Source organism: Labeo rohita, chromosome 8 (genome assembly GCF_022985175.1).
Source record: "Labeo rohita strain BAU-BD-2019 chromosome 8, IGBB_LRoh.1.0, whole genome shotgun sequence".
Lineage (NCBI taxonomy): Eukaryota > Metazoa > Chordata > Actinopteri > Cypriniformes > Cyprinidae > Labeo > Labeo rohita.
Window position 1 is genome coordinate 6,020,013 of NC_066876.1, and position 18,881 is coordinate 6,038,893.

At 35.4% G+C, this 18,881-nt stretch overlaps 1 protein-coding gene across 1 annotated transcript; it reads right to left on the minus strand.

Annotated features, from left to right (window-relative positions):
- Positions 1–887: 887 nt before the first annotated feature.
- On the minus strand, positions 888–17,422 carry lgi3 (leucine-rich repeat LGI family, member 3). The gene is made up of 9 exons (XM_051118165.1): positions 16,969–17,422; positions 13,978–14,049; positions 12,657–12,728; positions 8,548–8,619; positions 7,794–7,865; positions 7,550–7,719; positions 5,028–5,192; positions 4,473–4,563; positions 888–2,247 (listed from the first exon to the last, which is right to left on the minus strand). The coding sequence occupies exons 1-9, from the start codon at positions 17,178–17,180 to the stop codon at positions 1,518–1,520; spliced, it is 1,656 nt and encodes a 551-aa protein (XP_050974122.1). The 5' UTR covers positions 17,181–17,422; the 3' UTR covers positions 888–1,517.
- Between the last annotated feature and the right edge of the window lie 1,459 nt (positions 17,423–18,881).

Genomic DNA, 18,881 nt, shown 5'->3' on the forward strand with positions numbered 1-18,881 from the left:
TAATGTGTTTTTGGGGCAACATGAAAAAATAAGTGTAATAATGGGAGTAATAATTTGCAAGATTTTCATAATAATATCTAACTGTTTATATTGACATATAATATCTTTCCTTATTCACCTGTTGTGTCTCCCAAAATGCATAGTAAACATGCTTTAAGTTCTGGTGTCCTCTACAGTGGACATGCATGAAATCAATGTCCTGTTTTGTAACAGGAAGTCTTATTTTGATTTGAAACACCATATAATTTTAAATCAAGATGTTGATTTATGACAAAATTTGAAAATTATTCAGATTATTAAATGATCACTACAAAATGTTCCATATTTCCATGCGGGTGTTAAAGTTGATCACTACATTAATGTCAGCTATGTTTAAAGATCAAGCAGAAGTTGTTGTTGTGGTAAAACTTCCAAACATTTAGTATCTCTGAAAAGCACTGAATGTGCTCTTTACAGGACATCCCAACCTAAAACTGTGACATATAAAGTATCATAGAAGTTTACTAAAATATAATGTCTTCTACAGAGGACAAAACTCCAAGGTGTCAGGGAATGTGATAGCTGACTGTCATAACTGCATATCTGAGGACTTTTGGCCAGAATTGGTCCACTGTTACATTTATAAATTTAGATACCACTCTGCCCCCTGCAGTTAAATTTAAAATATATATACAGCAAAGATTAATGATCTTATAGTCTCTGATTATGTGCACCACAGACTGTGCTAAAATGAAGACAGCAGAGGAAGCAGGAAAAGGAAAAGCTATTCATCTTTGGCATGAAGGAGGTGAAGGCTATTGACTAAAGGAATGAGAGAGAGTGGAAGGAGACACACAAGGTAGAAATAATCACTCCAAACTGAAAAAAAAAGATAAGAAATTCCTGTGCAAGGTAAACAGATAATTCAACTTTATTTTGTGACACATCATAAATTACATTTCCAACAAAGTCATTTACACTTGCATGCTGATGACAGCAGATGGTTTATATTTCTTACCAGTTAGTAATTAGGTGTCTTGTTGTCCAAGTTCAATAATTCAGCATTTTCAGAGAATAATCTGCATAGAAAATCCTTAAAGCAAAGCCTTAACAGTCAAGCTCAATTGAGTAACGAAAATGAAACTTGTTATTTTGTCTTGGTAACACATCATATTCTTAAAGTATCTACAGGCATGTTCATGTTACGATGATACATGAATCAGAGAATAACATCTGTCTATAAAATATAATTCACCTTTTTCATATGAAACCGCTGAACAATGTACATCCTAATGGAGAAACATCATCATTGCAATGCATGTGGTAAATATTTATTTAGCTTTAAAGACCCAAATGGGTAATCAATTTAAAGTTTTAACATGTTTACTGAGTTGATGATGACTTACAGTAACTAACGTATGAGTATTTAGCAATGACAGAACCACTTCATGTGTGAATGCAGATGTAGAAAAGTTTTGCAGTTCTTGGCATTTACACACTTACACAAGCTGAAACTCCAGGACAACCTCTCCAGCTGCCTATTTGGCACTGAGGTCCACCACTAGATGCTGGTAGGCCATGGTCTTTCCTTTAAAACTAGCCGCTAACAGAATATCCTTATTGTCAATAGAGATCAAGCTAAAGCCTCGAGGGGCGAGCATGTTGAGTTCTTGGAAGGGCTGGAATCTTTGAGTGAGGTCGTCCCACAGATAGATCCGAGAGAACGAATAATCGCTGCCCAGCAGAAGGTACTGCCTCACACCGACGCTGAATGGATACACGGCCATTGAGCCCCGTGACGGCAGGGTTTGAATCTCTACGAAGCGTTGGTTGTCCCAGCGCAGGATCTTCGAGTCTCCTATAAAGCGTGTGAGGCAGAGATACAGCACTTTCCGTACCCAGAAGTGCTTCACCATCTGCACGTCACCCGAATCGGTGATCTGCGAGTGGTAGGCGAATTGGCGTTGGCTGCGGTTCCACTGATACACCACAGGGGGCTGCGAGGCGCTAGAGAGTATGAGGCGAGGTTTGCCGTCCACCTCTAGGAAGTCGATGTGAGTGTCTCTGTGCCAGGGATGGAGGGATTGGTGTGAGTAAAAGCCATTGCTGTTCCAGCGGTACAGGCTGGTGGAACCGGCTTTCGAGCTGTCAACTACTGCAAAATACCAGTCTCCATCAATCTGGAAAGTCTCAATGAAGTTGGGTTTACGCACACGGGTGGTGTCGATGTCCTGGATTTTGACAAAACGCAATGGACCTTCCTCCCATCTAACAAAAACGACAACAGGATGTCATAATATGACAAAATGATATTATATTAGGGCTGGGAAAATAAATCGATGCATCACAAATCAAGAAATGATTCGGCATAGATTCTGAGATTTTCTAAACACATCGTGATTGTCGCTTGAATTGATTCTAAGCTTAGTTTTTAACAGCAGATGGCACTGAGTGCTTTAGACACAGCCATACTCTGCTTGCTTCCAATTCCTTACACACACTTGTAACACACTTGTGCTCTCTAAATGCAGACCACTCGCTTGCTCAACACAACCCAGTGTTACAATATGCCATAATACCAGCCAATCAGAGATAAGGCTGCTAAATTCTGATTGGCTGCCTTGACAACCAATCACAACATTCCCTGAAAAGTGAAGGTCTGCATACATCCAAAAACTTATTTTAAATGCAAAATTATTTTCGTGCGCTCAAAATACTTTCTTCTTTGCGAGACGGACATTTAACCACAAAACTCAGTTTGTGCACATGCAAAATCCACTTTTGCGTGCTCAAAATATGATCTTTCACCCTCAGAATTATGGCAGAGATCTAATCCCATATTAAAGCACCATCTACTGTTAAAAATACTAAGATCAGAATTGATTCCGGAGAGAATCGTGATGCAGTTGGAAAATCTCAGAATTGATACACAAATCTCGATGTATCGATTTATCATCGCAGCCCTATATTATATTAATCAGACTCCTTTGGTTACTGAAAAGACTTACCAAATAAAGGTGCACTCAGTAGTTTGGTGCTGCTTTAAAATGTAACCCCTAAGAGGTTTATTTCCACAACAGAATTAAAAAAAAAATAATAATTGCAACTGCTTTTTACATTTCTAGGTTTATATCTCATAATTCTTTTTCTCAGAAAAGTTTTTTTTTTTTTTTCTCAGAATAGTGAGATACAAACTCAGAACTGTAAAATTTGAACTCTCAAATGCAAGAAAATAAATCAGAATTTTGAGTTTATCTCTATAAAACTGTTGTAAACTTTCTTTTCAGAATTTATATATTTTTTTTGTATTTAGATTTTCTTTTCAGAGTTTATATATTGTAAGTCAATTTTTATCTTGCAATTCTGAGAAAAAAGATTTGTGAGAAAGTCCGAATTGCTAGAAAAATTTGTTTTTGCAAGATATAAACTCAGAATTGTGAGATATAAGCTCAGAATTGTACAATGCGAACTCACAATTGTGAGAAAAAATATCAGAATTTTGCATTTGTATCTCACAATTCTGAGTTTTCTTCTCAGAATTGTAAGAAGAAAGCCATAATTGTGAGACAAAAAGTTGCTTTTGTGAAATATAAAAAGAATTGCCAAATATAAGCAGTCCAAACTTTTGTAAACGTTTCTTTTAAGAATTGTGAGTTTGTATCTTGTAAATCAATTTTTTTTTATCTTGCAATTCTGAAAAGCCAAACAGTTTTTTTTGGTGAGATATAAACTCAAAATTGGGAGATACAAGCTCAGAATTGTACAAAATGAATGCAGAATTGCAAGAATAAATGTTAAAATTCCTAGGTTATATCTCACAATTCTGACTTTTCTTCACAGAATTGCAAGAAAAAAAGCCAGAATTGTGAGACAGAAAGCTTTTGAGAGATATAAATTCAGAATTGCCATATATAAACAGTTCAAAATGGTGTAAATTTTTCTTATTAGATTTACGATGTTACAAAATTCTTATTACAATTTATTTTATCTTGCAATTCTGAGAAAAAAGAGAACTGTATGAAAAATAAGAATTGTGACTGGGTGGATAGATTTGATGACAAAGGAAATCCCAAGTAGCGATGCACAAGTTGCTTGTTGAAAAAAACTCTTTTTTATCTTGTAATTCAGACTTTCTCAGAATTGAGATAAAAGCTCACTAATTCATGTTATAAAATCTTTTTTTTTTTTTTTTCAATTCTGGGGAAAAAAGTCACAACTGTGAGATATAAACTTTTGACAGTTTTGAGTTTATATCACACAATTCTGACTTAATTTCTCACAATTGCGAGCTTATAACAATTCTTAAAAGAAAAATCAGAATTGCGAGATGTAAACTCGCACTTTTGAGAAAAAAAATCAGAATTTTGAGATAAAAAGTAGCAATTATCTTTTTTTTTCTTTTTGGCAGTGGTGGAAACACAAAGTATTATCAGACAATATTTGAGTATCCACAATAGAGTTCACAACTTAAAATGTAGTGCACATAGACATACTTGTAGATGTGGGATCCTCCAAAGAGCTGAGCCACAACCATATAGAGAGTGTTGTTGATAACCACAGGTTTACAGTACACAGCAGAACGAGCTGAAATGCACAAACATTAGTATTTGTAACTGAATATAATATATTTTGAACATGCAACAAAAATCAATCTTGAAGCACTTTAAGTATTGATTCTTAATGTTGTGTGAAATCTAATACTCCAGAGCAGGGTTTCCCAACCTCTGCAATATTCAGAGCCTTCCCTTGTAAAACAGAAGTGCACTTAATTATATTGAATATGCGCTTGTCGTGTACTTTAAATCTTAAAGGTATATTTTAAATAAAAACTGTACTTGCAGATGATAGTATTAAAATAATAATCTACTTAAGTGTTCACTTTCATTCACTTAAGTGAAAAGATCAAATTCAGCTGTCACTGTTGAGAAATGTAGGATTTCTACAATGGGTAAAAAGACTGGGAAACCACTGCTGCAGACAATTTCTGTTTTTATTGGTTCTAATAAATCAAGCAATAAAAAAACTCTGTTTTGTCATTTTTGACTTACATGTGATGTTGTAATGTGTCTTGAAAAGCATGTTCACATGATCCCAAATGAACACGGTGCAGATTCCAGTGTTGGGCTGAGCGAAAACTACATACTGGTCATCATTAAACTCATATGACTCCACAGACAGAGACTGGAACGAGTATGTCTCATATACCGCAAAATCTGCATTAGAAGAACATTCCACATCAGAGTCAGAGTATCTTGTGAGCTCTTTAACCCTTTTAATTAACCATATTTTAAAGGGGTCATGAAATGGAGAATCAAAATGTTCTTGATATTCACACATTGAGAGGTTACTCTCCAATAAAGCAAACACGCAAGTTTCAGAACTCAAAACTAATTCTCCAATTAAAATATGAATTATGTGTTTCTACCCTTCTGAAACACCAGGATTTGAAATGGAGAGAATAGTAATTCGGACAGTTGAAGTCTGAAATGGACTACTTGCACTGAGCCTTGTGACGCACTTCCGTTTCGAAATCTTATGGCTCAGTTATTTCTGGTTATGTACATTTTCAATGCGCTGTAATCATCTAGTTGACTTAAACGCCTAATAAAATTTAATTTCGCTGGATGATTTCAAATTCGGAAACTTTCAGAGACAGGAGAAGACATATTCTGATGATTACTGAGAACAGAATTTTCCAAACTCAACGGAACGTGAAGTTTTAGTCCAACATAAACCGATCTGAGAAAACGGTGGCTAGTAATCATACGTGATTGTTCATCACAGGGTGTCAGTGCTCTATAGTGGCCTAATCGCGACGCTGCACTTTGTGAGATCTGATGAATAAGATCATAATGAACCTTTATTTATCTGTATTAAATATGTTAGTCACTATTCCGTGTCATATTCTGTCATCATTTCACTGTATGTAGTCTAATGCCAAAATATGAGTATTCAATAGTCGCACTGTCAGCGTGTTACTGTTAAAAATTATTTAAATGTTTTACATTGTAAATAAGGCAGTTACCTCACATTCATTCAGCCATTTTAAACAATGTAATAAGCAGTAGGGGCTCGGAATAAGATCTCCAACGCACACAAACAAATGGTTTTACTACAAATAAAACAAAAATTGCAATTGAAGTTGAACCATATAACAACAAATTAACTTGGGTTTTACTACACTGTCCATAGTCTAACGATGGTAAGCTATTTGTAGTAAAAGTGTTGTTATACAAATGGTAAAAATGGGAAAAACATGGCACTTTTACTATAGTAAAAATATGGTTAATTTTCGTAAGGGTGTTTATAAGTCAAACTCATTTAAAACTGTACATTCATCAGGTATGAATTATGATCAGTAAAAGAAAAATGCTGTTCATGAGAATGCGGCAGGTTAGTGGGGAAATGTATTTATTTATTATTCAGAATGCACATACTGAAGGGAAATATATTTATAGTAACCTTTCAGCAGGTTGAATATGATTTATGTTAACGCAGAGAATATGATTAATTGTTTTTTTAAAGAAATGACAGCCCTAAAATGTAGTAATAATCTGCGTCCTCATGAGAAACTGGCTGTATGTAGGTGCGCTGAACGCTAACCGGAAACTCCCGAGCCGTAACGAGTAGAACGCGGAAGTAGTTGTGCAAGTAGTGCATTAGAAGGGGAATGTCCACATACAGGACTTTTGGTAATGTATTGTACATATGCTTTATAGGTTTAGAAATTTTTTTTTTCTAAAAAGTTTTTCCAAACTGTTCATGTCTTTCTTTGTTCAGTTGAAAATAAATGAAGGTTTTTGAGGAAAACATATCAGGATTTTTCTCCATATAGTGGACTTCAATGGGGACTTCAAAGGTCCAAATTGCAGTTTAAATGCAGCTTCAAAGGGCTCTGCAGAATCCCAGCCAAGGCATAAGGGTCTTATCTAACAAAACGATTGGCCGTTTGGTAAAATAAATAAAAAGGTACATACTTTTTAACCACAAATGCTCATCTTGCACTAGCTCTGCAATGCGCATCTACAACTTCATGCATTACGTAATCACACTGGAAAGGTCACACGTGGTTAGTTCTTCATCTGTGCACTTCGGTATAAAAAGTAGGGTAGGGCAAAAAACTCCATCTCATTTTCTCCTCCAACATCAAAATTATCCAACATTGTTGTTTTACTATTTTTTTGTAAAGGACATTTGACTTCCTTTGCACATTGTTTTGTAAATACTGAGCCTACGTCATGCGTGACCTTTCCAACGTGACTATGTGTGGGTAAAAAGTGTCTTTTTTTAGAAAATGACTGACCGTTTCGCTAGATAAGACTCTTATTCCTCGCCTGGGATCATGTAGAGCCCTTTGAAGCAGCATTGAAACTGCAATTTGGACCTTTGAAGTCCCCATTGAAGTCCACTATATAGAGAAAAATCCTGGACTGTTTTCCTCAAAAAACGTAATTTCTTTTTGACTGAGGAAAGTAAGACATGAACATCTTGGATGACATGGGGTGAGTAAATTATCAGGAAATTTTAATTCTGGGAGTGAACTAATCCTTTAAGAGCTGAACTGGCTTACCTGCGCTAATGCAGTTGAAGTCGCGTGGTGTGAGGTCATGTATGCGTCGACCCTGGAACTCAAACGGACTGGCGCAGTATATGGCTGGAACTGAGGTGTTGGTCTTCTCCATCCAGTCAACCAGCCATTTGATCTTACAGTCACAACGGAACGAGTTCCCTCGCAGATCTCTGCATTGGAGAAAGACAAAGCTTGTTTTAGTAAGACTCCCTCACAGGGGAATATCTGGATGGCTGGTACATACAGGTCAGTGAGGATATCCAGGTGTTTGAAGAGATCTCTGGGAAGAACCTGCAGGTTGTTGTTGGACAGAGACCTGACGTAGAGAAAAATTTAAACCAGACAGACATGACGTGACCTGTTATCATGCTGGACTGCAGATTTATCTCCCCATTCTTCATTTTAATCTATAAGGTACAATAAATGACATATTGGGTGTGATTTACTCTCTGGGTATTCAAGACTATGGAGTGGTCTGTATAAAAAAGTTTTCTGTTCCAAATGAGTCAGAACTGTTTTGTCCAAAAACAATTTGGTTGCTCAAGATATCAAGAGAAATTTCTTTAGAAGGCTGGTCATCCTAAAATCCACCGTGAGTAGTGTTAAAAAATAATGTCTTAATATATTTAAAACTGTTCATTTGATTCACGTTTAAAGACATGTTAATACAGCTGGTCTTAATCCAATTGGAAACTGCTTTTCTTCATCTATTTTTTTTTTTTCTTGAAAATTCTTGAAGATTTCATCTTAAAATTACATTTTAGTCAAAATACGTCTTTTTTTCTTTTCAATTTAGCTGTCAAATGAATAAAAAACAACAATTAAAGCTTTTAAAATACCATTCAAATGTTCAAAAAACAATTCAAATTCAAATTAATAAACATGAAGTAAGTAAACTTTTAAATGCATCTATATGTTAGAGTGATTTATTCAATTATTTGAATTTTTTTTTTAAAGAATAAACACTTGGTTAATTTATAAGTAGAAGTAATACATACAGATGTGTCAGAGACTTCAGTCCTCTAAATGTGTGCTTTGACAGAGCCTGGATGTCGTTGTTCTCAATAAATCTGTAAGGAAGAATGGTTTAAAAAAGAGAAAATGAGAATTAAATTAATCTTTTAAGTCGAGTAAATTAATTCAACCAACAACTCAGTTGTCAGCTACAAAATGAAATATTTGTACATAAGATATTTGCAGGTCATTAAAATGAATTAGGTGCTTTGTGCCATTTGAGAGAGAGAGAGATACAAGATTAGGTCAGGGTTATTAATCAAATGGCATATTCTCTCCCTTCCTATATTTATTGTAATAAGCAGTAAAGATACAAAGGCATGCTGCCTGTTCCCTGATGGATTCATGAGTCACAGCGTTTAGGAAGAAGATCCCTGCTTGCCTCCTTCTGCAAACCGTGCCGCATTTGCTTTGTTAAAGCTTTTAGCTTAATGACACTTTGAGGTTGTGGGCGTTTTCATTAATGCTAAAAGCTTTCTGCAACCCCCCTCCCCTCTCTTTCATCTCATTCACTCTCATTCTGCAGTCACTGAGCTGCCAATGCTTTCGTCTGAAAGACAACGCTACCTGAATCTTAAGAAGGACTCGGAAGAAACTGCACAACCTGCATGAAGATGAGAGACACAGACGTGCAAGCACAGTCTCGCTCAGAGATGTCTTTTTAACACCTGGAGAATATTCCAACTGATCTCAGTGGCTTTCAAAATTTAATTTTAATTTTTAAAAGGTGTCACATCTGCTATTATATAATGAAACACAGTGTTAAGGAAAGTTACTTTTAAAAGTAATCCATTACAATATTGAGTCACTCCATAAAAAAGTAACTAATTACATTACTTAGCTATTTTTTTATGGAAAGTAATGCGTTACGTTACTTTTGTGTTACATTTTATCACCTGGGCTGGCCTTGCTTATTTCTTTGTTAATAACAAAAAACTCAAAAGCTGTATTTCTGGTAACTTTAAAGACCTTTTCACACCAAAAGTGAAATTAATAAACCTCAGGCTGAATCAAGTGCCTCTGTACCTCACTCCAAATTTCTCTCAACATGAGGACAGGAGAGCTGTCAGTGAATAAATAAGAAAACAAAGTAACTGCCGTTACTTACCTGAAAAAAAAAACCTCATATTTTGTTGTAAATTTAAAAGTAATACATTACTTTGCTAGTTACTTGAAAAAAGTCATCTGATTACGTAACTCATGTTACTTGTAATGTGTCACCCCAACACTGATGAAATGTTTGCAGTTTACACTAGATGATGGTTGAAAAACATTATTTAGTTAGAATGCACAAGTATTTTGAGCAGGAATAAATGTATTTTTTGGCATCTACCAAATGACCTTTCAGTATTCTGTAATGGAAAGTATTTTTTATCAGCTGTCTCTTTTATAGAAATGACTGCTGACTCTTTGGCAAATCAGTAATAATTTGGCACATCCTCCAACAAGAGGCTCATCTGTTGATTCAGCACTGCGAAATGTAAAACGCAAAAAAATGGTAATCAAATTCTACAAATGACAGCGTTAGAGACAGATAGAAAACTAGAGGAACTTACCACAGAGAAAACAACCCTGGTGAAAAAAACAGCATATGCTGGTAGGTATGTTTTGATGCTGGTTTAAGCTGGTTTATGCTGGTCCTTTGCTGGTTTTTGCTGGTCATGTTGCTAGTCAAGGACCAGCACCAACCAGCAAAGGACCAGCATAAACCAGCTAAGGACCAGCATAAACCAGCACCAAAACATACCTAACCAGCATCCCAGCATCAAAACATGTCTACCAGCATATGCTGTTTTTTTCACCAGGGAAGACTTGTGTTTTAGTTCACAAAAGCATTTTTTTTTAGGTATTGGTCATTTTCAAAACCGATTTGCCAATAAAATAAATTAAAGGCCCGTCCATACCAAGAACGATAACTAAAAGGATAACCATATTTGTGTCAATACCAGTGAATGATAAATGTCTGCTTTTGTTGCATTTACACAACTTCGACCAGTAGCGCATCTAAACAGTAAATCCAGCATAAACTCTGATCTCTAACGCAGTCAATGTGGTGGAATATAAAGAATAGGCCTACTTACTCTTTTCTACTGCACCTTCAAACGAGGCAATTGTCCAAACTAGGACTGAATTCCTGAGGTAAATTTGTGTTTTTGTTACTCTGTTTGCTGGGCATCAATGTCTATTAGCTTCTTTACAATATCGCTTGCTAGTTCAAATGCGCAAGACCTTTTAATTTGAATGAAGTATGATTAGCTGTCAGTGTTTTATCGCTCATCAGTGTCAAAAAACAAATTGTTCCCCTTGTCATTATAATCGTGGTGTGAATTCAGATATTCTCTTAAATTTGAAACGATTTTTAAAACATTATCCTTATAGTTATAATTATCTTTATCGTTCTTGGTGTGAACGAGCCTTTGACATTAATTTTTACAACATACATATATCAGTTCAAAATATCGGTTATCAGTCTACTTTTATCTGTAATAATCGGTATCAGCATTGGCCCAGAGAAAACATCTTGGTTCAATCCCTAGTTCTGACAGATAATCATTGTCAATGGCAGTGCAAATTATTCCTAACCTGTTTTAAACATTTGCTTTAAAATTTGATTTTATAAAAAAAAAAAATATACAGTATATATATATATATATATATATGAACCTTACATTTCTGAATTAATAATAAGCAAACACTTTTTAAAACCCTGAGGAGATGCTCTGGAAGATGTTTCAGTGTTGTTCTCTATTTTATATTTCTTCGTACAAAAAAAAAAAAAAAAAAAAAATGCTAAAAGTGACTGCTAAAACATATTGTAGCTCCTTCTTTTATTTATGTGAGCAAAAGCCAGTGCCTGAAAATAAATCAGAATAAAAGCCAGAATAAATCACACTTAAAATGCAACAGAAGACACTCTGAAGCATCTAAACTGTCCATCTGTTGGGCAAGTGATCAATCCACCCACCTATCAACCTACTTCTCTATCTTTCAGGCCAACCATCGATTAGACCGTCCATCCATCTACCCATCCATCCATCCATCCATCAAGCAACATGCACTGCAAAAAGTGAACCTGTGCAGTTGTTGCTTTAAGGAGGTATTTCTATCTGATACTACCTATAATTATAATTTTGTTGTCATAACCTAGTTCAATCAAGATTATGTAACATAAAATGAGAGAATGTTATTTCAACTTAAATCCATTACATTGACCCAACATACAACTTCCAATAATGCTCAGAACAAACACATACAAAACATGCATGCAAAATTATGATTTGAAATGATTATATATTTTAAGTTGCAGCAAAGTGAAAATCACAATGGACAGCGCTACTCTTCAGCACCACTGTAAACAAAAAAAAAGTTAAAAAATCACCAATATCTCTCTCTCTCACACTTACTACAATCCCGTCTGACTTTATTACTTTCATACTAAATGTCTTATTGAGAATTGAGGTTTAGATGTTGATGTTTTATTGAAAGTACCAAGTTTGAAGTTACCATTGTGGAGATAAGTGTTTGATTTAACTGGGCTCTTGATTCTTGAACACTTAGTATCAATTTTTCACTGATTGCTGCCACTGCGTATTTCTAAGGCACATTTGTTATTGCAACAGTTGTAAGAGAAACTCTGATCAGATCTTGATTATTATTGACCTAGTCATCATGTAGCAGTCAGACTCACAGGTCATATCAGGAGTCTGATGTCTGAGAATGTTAGCTGTTAGTCTCATGATGTCGTGACAATCAGATATTGTGATTTTTCTCTTTAATTATATAGGAAGTGTTTTGAGCTGTGTCTTTTTGACTCACACAAAGATCAAGAATCAGAATATGAATCTCAACAATGGTGACAATTTTACCTAAATGGAAAAATCCGGTTACATCTACTAACTGTTATGCTTTAATAAAACTTTTTTTTTTTTTTTTTTTTTTTTTTTTTTCAGGTTGGTTGAATTCAGTTATAATCAGTAATCTTAAATCATGTATTTAATTTTAACAAAACCAGCTATTGTAGATGTTACCACATGAAGAAAAAATTCTAAGTTGAACCAACAAAATATTTTTTTCAGTGTGGACACATACTCACAGGTACTGTAGATGTCCAAGACCAGCAAAAGCATCATCAGAAATCAGAGAGAATGTGTTTGAGTTCAACAGCCTGTGAAGAACAACAAGAAAGAGACAAAGGTAAGAACTTGTACTTTTACTGAGCTGGACAATTAATACATTTTAGAGACAGGTTTAAACTGTCTTAGGGTCAGTACTATATATAGATAACAAACAGACAGCCTTTGTTATACGTTAGCCCTCTGAAATAACACAGATGGCCAAATCAAGAGATCCAAGTGCCTGTGGGCACTTCACTGATAGTCCTCCACAGACATTAAAATGAAAAATGAGTCCAGTAATACAACATCTTTATGTAAGGTTTGAACTAAAAAGTCAAATAATGTCAAATAAACTGTAGTGTATTTTAGATCTTAAGACTATTTTTAGAATTGTTGTTCTGGAAGTGGAGTTCTCCTTTAATATATTTTAAATGTAATAAACTGCAACTTCATAATTAACAATGTGTAATTACAAATAAACTGTATTTGAATACGTCATATTTGAAATGGCATTAAGTATATTTTAGTTTAACATAAATGCTTGTCAACAACATGTCACAATTTCTGCCGATAAGAGAGCTGCACAAAAGCTTGTCAAATTTTCACATTTGAAAGTTTGCGTGCAAAAGCAGAGAAAATTATGTAAACTCTGTGTCTAATAGATCAGAAACATTAAAAGGCTGCACTGCCTGCCTAGTATCACTCCTTTTGGAGTTTATGAATCCATAATAAATTCCTGTGGTTGAAAGCACATCTTGCCTATTGGTCTCAAATATCAGACACAATGCGAAGCACACCGTCTTCATGACATCTGACTGCTATATGCAAATTACTTCAGCAAGGAACAGAATGAGAAGGACAGATAAAACTGCTGACAGTGGATTTGTGTCTGTACACAAACACCACTATATTTTCATACAGAAATGTAGTTTAAATGTTACATATTTATACTAACTATACTAATATATTTTCCAAAGCACTGCAAATCTGATATTGCAGGACGTGTTTAATTTGTTTACTGATTCAGTGACTGAAGAATTGGCATGCTGTCATTTGAAAACAAACTTCTCTCTTGTGTCTTTCTCACACACGCACACGAGGGAGGACAGAAACGCTGTTGTTGTGCGAGTGTGGGCAGTCTGTAAATGGAAGGTCTGTCACTGATACACATCACACTACACACTGCTCAGACATGCAGCTGACAAACACTACAATCCTCACACTTTTTTCACTTTTAAACACACACACAGGCCATAATAAGAAAATGCAGAGGAGGATCATTGTGCATTTGGTACTTACAGAAACTGCAGCAGCTGCATGTGGGAAAAAGCTCCTTCAGGGATTTCTGTGAAAGCAGCGTTCACCATAGTCCTAAAAGAAAAGCAGACCACCATAATCATCATTACTACAGTTGATATACATAAATACACTTGATTCTTAATATTGTGTTGTTACCTGAATGATTCACAGCTGTGTTTTTTTTTGTTTAGTGATAGTTGTTTATGAGTCCCTTATTTGTACACAAATAGTTAAACTGTCTGCTGTTCTTCAGAAAAATCCTCATCCCACAAATTCTTTAGTCTTTCAGCATTTTTTTGTGTATTTTAACCCTTTCCAACAATGACTTTATAATTTTGAGATCCATCTTTTCACACTGAGGACAACTGAAGGGCTCATATGCAGCTATTACAGAAGGTTCAAACGCTCACTGATGCTCCAGAAGAAAAAACGATGCATAAAGAGCTGGGGGGTGAAAACTTCTGAACCAAATGGAGATGTGTACATTTTTCTTATTTTGCCTAAATATAATTTTTTTTCATTTAGTACTGCCCTTCAGAAGCTACAGAAGATACTTACATGTTTCCCAGAAGACAAAATAAGTTAAATTTACCCTGATCTTCAAATTAAAAAAAAATTCACCCCCAGCTCTTAATGCACTGTGTTTCCTTCTGAAGCATCAGTGAGCGTTTAAACTTTCTGTAATAGTTACATTTGAGTCCCTCAGTGTGAAAAGATGGATCTCAAAATCATACAGTCATTGTTGGAAAGGGTTAAAATACACAAAAATGCTGAAAAACCAAAGAATTTGTGAGACCTGAAGGATTTTTCTGAAGAACAGCGGGCAGTTTAACTGGACAAACATGGGCTCATGAACAACATCACTAAACAAAAAAATCCACAGCTGTGGATCATTCAGGTAACAACACTGTATTAAGAATCAAGTGTATGTAAACTGTTCATTTTTATAAATCCAGCTATTATTTTCTCTTGTGGACTATATTTAAATGTCTTTTATGTGAAATATCTTATTTCAAAATAATAACATTTTGCAGATTCTGTAAGGTGTATGTAAACTTGACTTCAGCTGTATAGTTGCTTTTGCAAAAATCTCTTCACAACATTTTAAAAAAACTCTAGTATTAGAAAAGTCTCTAAGATGGTCACATTTTCTGAACACAGTCCATCCTCAAGTCTCTATGTAGAAAGTACTGTATGATGTACTTGAAAAAAATTTATACTCAGAAACTGGAATTACATTTCACAAATAAAAACAAAGAATAGGCAGAGTATGTATCATGTCTTTATACATATTGGATATATGTAAATATATGGGATGTTTTGGGATTTGGGATGTTTAGTTGTCATCAGATGAAGCCCAGCTGCTTGGAAGAGTAATAGCATTAGATGAGTATGTATTTAATATTTAATATTTATATAAAATAGCTTTAGATTTAAGTATACTCTAGCATTATGATGAATAATTTAGGAAAAGCGCCACTTTTCCCTAATGTTTATATCACTTACATAGTCATTTTTGTCTAATTTTGAGCAGTTACGCTTGGCCTTTTTCTTAAACAGTTGCTCCGCACACCTGAAAGGATCTCACAATTTAATTATTAGAAAGTAGGACAGATCTTCCTTCCCTCTTATATTCTCAGTCTGAAAATAAGGGCACCACAAGAGTGCAAAACTCTCTATATTACTCAGCTAACATGAAATCTACAGCTTGAGAAAATCAAAAGCCTTCATCAATGCTTTCTTTAAAATATGAATCAACTCAGTTGAAAAACCTGGTTACATAAGCCTTTATATCTAATATTGTAAATAAAATCAAACACAGAGAAGACAAACCCTAAGACAGTTGATGAAATCAATGGTATCTGCAGTTATGTTCTCCCTGAGGACAATAACTGTGTATGTGGTGAGGTTTCTGTGGTTGTGTTTCTAGCAGATGTAATCTGACTGAAAAAGAGCAGCATACAGACTTCACCTCATCTTCTGTTAGCTGAGCAAGCTGGCTTTCTGTTCATGGGTCCATTCAGTTTAAAGGAATAGTTCACCAGCTTACAAAACTCTCAGAAAGTAGTCCATTTGAGTCTATGTTATGTAACATGCACTATATATGCATTATAGTTTTCTGTGTGACAAACAGACAGAAATTAAGTCACTGTTCCTTTCCACTGCAGCTCTGACAACAAATGAGGTACTAATGCTGAAACTTTAATATATAGGACAGTATATAGAGTCAAACTGAATGCTTTGTGTTTCGTCCTTTTTTAGCTTTACAGGCCAAAACTGATACTTTATGTAAAATATAGACTGTATCAATGTATTATCATGCCATTTTAAATCACAATTTTGAATGGCGTCATGCATCACTTGACAGATGACATAATGCCTAACTCAACTGTGTCCTTCTTAAAAATCCATGTTATGCTGCTGAGGAAATGGTTTATGCACAAGTACATGAGTGCAAAACAACGGGAAATGATTGCATTTATATTTGTGACCCTGGACCACAAAATCAGTCATAAGTAGCACAGGTATATTTGTAGCAATAGCCAACAATACATTTTACGGGTCAAAATGATTGATTTTTCTTTTATGCCAAAAATCATTAGGATATTATGTAAAGATCATGTTCCATGAAGATATTTAGTAAATTTCTTACTGTAAATATATCAAAACTTAATGTTTGATTAGTAATATGCATTGCTAAGAACATCATTTGGACAAATTTAAAGGTGATTTTCTTAATATTTTGATTTTTTTTGCACCCTCAGATTCCAAATTTTCAAATAGTTGTATTGTCAAATAGTCCCATCCTAACAAACCATACATCAGTGGAAAGCTTATTTATTCAAATTTCAGATGATGTATAAATCTCACTTTCAAAAATGTACCCATATGACTGGTTTTGTGGTCCAGGGTCACATTTTAGCTTTCTCCTATTTTAAATATAAAGAAAAAATGAGAGAAATAAGTACACAAGATCTTTCCAGTACTCACAGGGAGATGATTCCTGGTGGGAAGCTCTTGGGAATAGCTTTGGTGTCCACGCAGAAGGCACTGTCTTTAGTACAGGAGCAGGTGGCTGGACATCGAGGTGTTTTTGGAGCTTTGCGGCCCGCTGCCATCCCAAACATACAGAAAAGCAGCACGCAAACAGACAGCCGCCAGTCCGGCCATTGTAGGGTCCGTCTTGGCCTTGCTTCCACCATCTTCCACCTTCTCTTCTCCAGCTCGAGTTGTCTCAACAAACACAGACGGCTGGATGATCCTGGGTTTTTATCAAGAAAACTGCAAGAGAAGGAGATCCAGGGCGTGAATGAGAGACGTGGGGAGGTGTTAGGCTCAGAAGAGACGGGTGGGCTGTGACTAGTGTTCCCTGGGTGCGTGTATGAGGGTGTATTTGATTTTCTCAGTGTTCTCTGCAGTCACTCTCTCTCTCTCTCTCTCTCTCTCTCTCTCTCTGTGGTGCAGCTGTCAGAGCACAGACTGCAGGAGCGTATCAGCCAGCGCTGCTCTGCACGCTCAGCCTTAGACCAGAGTGCAGCAACGCTGACACTGAATTATTAACAATCACATGGACTAACACTTAAGCTGCAGTAGGGAACACAGCAGAGAACGTAGTGGGATGGGGAGGTTGGACCAAGATGAAAAGGCAGGGGTGATGAACCGGTGAGTGGAGGTTATACTAAATAATGTACTGCAAGCCTCTTGTTTATGCTCAAGCATCACATCAGTGCACAAGCTTGAAAAAGCACCTTCTAGAACAGTATTCCACAAACAGGGGTTTGTGAACGAAATATAATTTATTATATCCAATGTAAAATAAAAATAAATAAACAAGACAACATGATAATCGTGAATAGCATAGTGTGATTATCAAATCAAAGGCTGTGAATGAATTAAATAACTGTATAGTGTGACGTGCTGTGTGTTTCAAAGCGAAGTGCGGCACTGTGTTCACATGAATAGCTTGTTTAGAGAAAATGAAAGAAAACTACAATTAGTTTAACATCCATTACTGTGCACTAGGCTTATGTTATTTACACACAATTTTATAATTTTACACAACTGGATAATTTCCAACATTTTTGTTGCCAGAAGTTTACATTTCCAGAAATGAAACACAACTAAAAAAAAAAGACTGTCCACCATAAGGTTCATTTACAAAGTAACATGAAAAAACACTTACCAATAAATAAATAAATAATTTATCTATTTACTTGCATGTCATGTGATCATTAACCAACATCAGAAAACTGTGAAGATGCAAATGTGTCATTAAGTAATTGAAATATTAACCTAAAAGTGGGTACTTGAAATAAATATTTTACATTTAAGGGGGTACAGCTGACAAAAAAAGTTCTGGGTCCCCAACATTACGCATTTTGTATATTTCCCTTTTATAACACTCATTTCAGGACTTGGAGTCTTACTAATGAGCTGATTAGTTGATGAGTTGAATCTGGTGTGTTTGATATACAAAATGTACAGTGTTAAAGGAGACCTATTATGCCTCTTTTTTCAAGATGCAATATAAGTCGCCGGTGTCCCCAGTATGTATCCATGAAGTTTCAGCTCAAAATACCCCACAGATCATTCATTATATCATTTTGAAAATGCCCGATTTGAGTGAAAGCAGAAACATGCTGTTTTCGTGCATGTCTCTTTAAATGTAAATAAGCTGCTGCTCCACCCCCCTTTTTCAGAACAGGGCTGTGCCTTTACAGCTCTTACATCACTCTGCTAAAAAAATCTGTTTGGTTTTAATTATCAAGTCTATCACACTGAAATCATGAGTTTTAAACCATGTTAGTTTAAACTTCTGATAAAGGTTTTCTGAGAGCACACATCCGAAGCACACACACAGAAAGCGGCTGTCACAAGGCATGTGAGTACTAAACTGAGTTCTC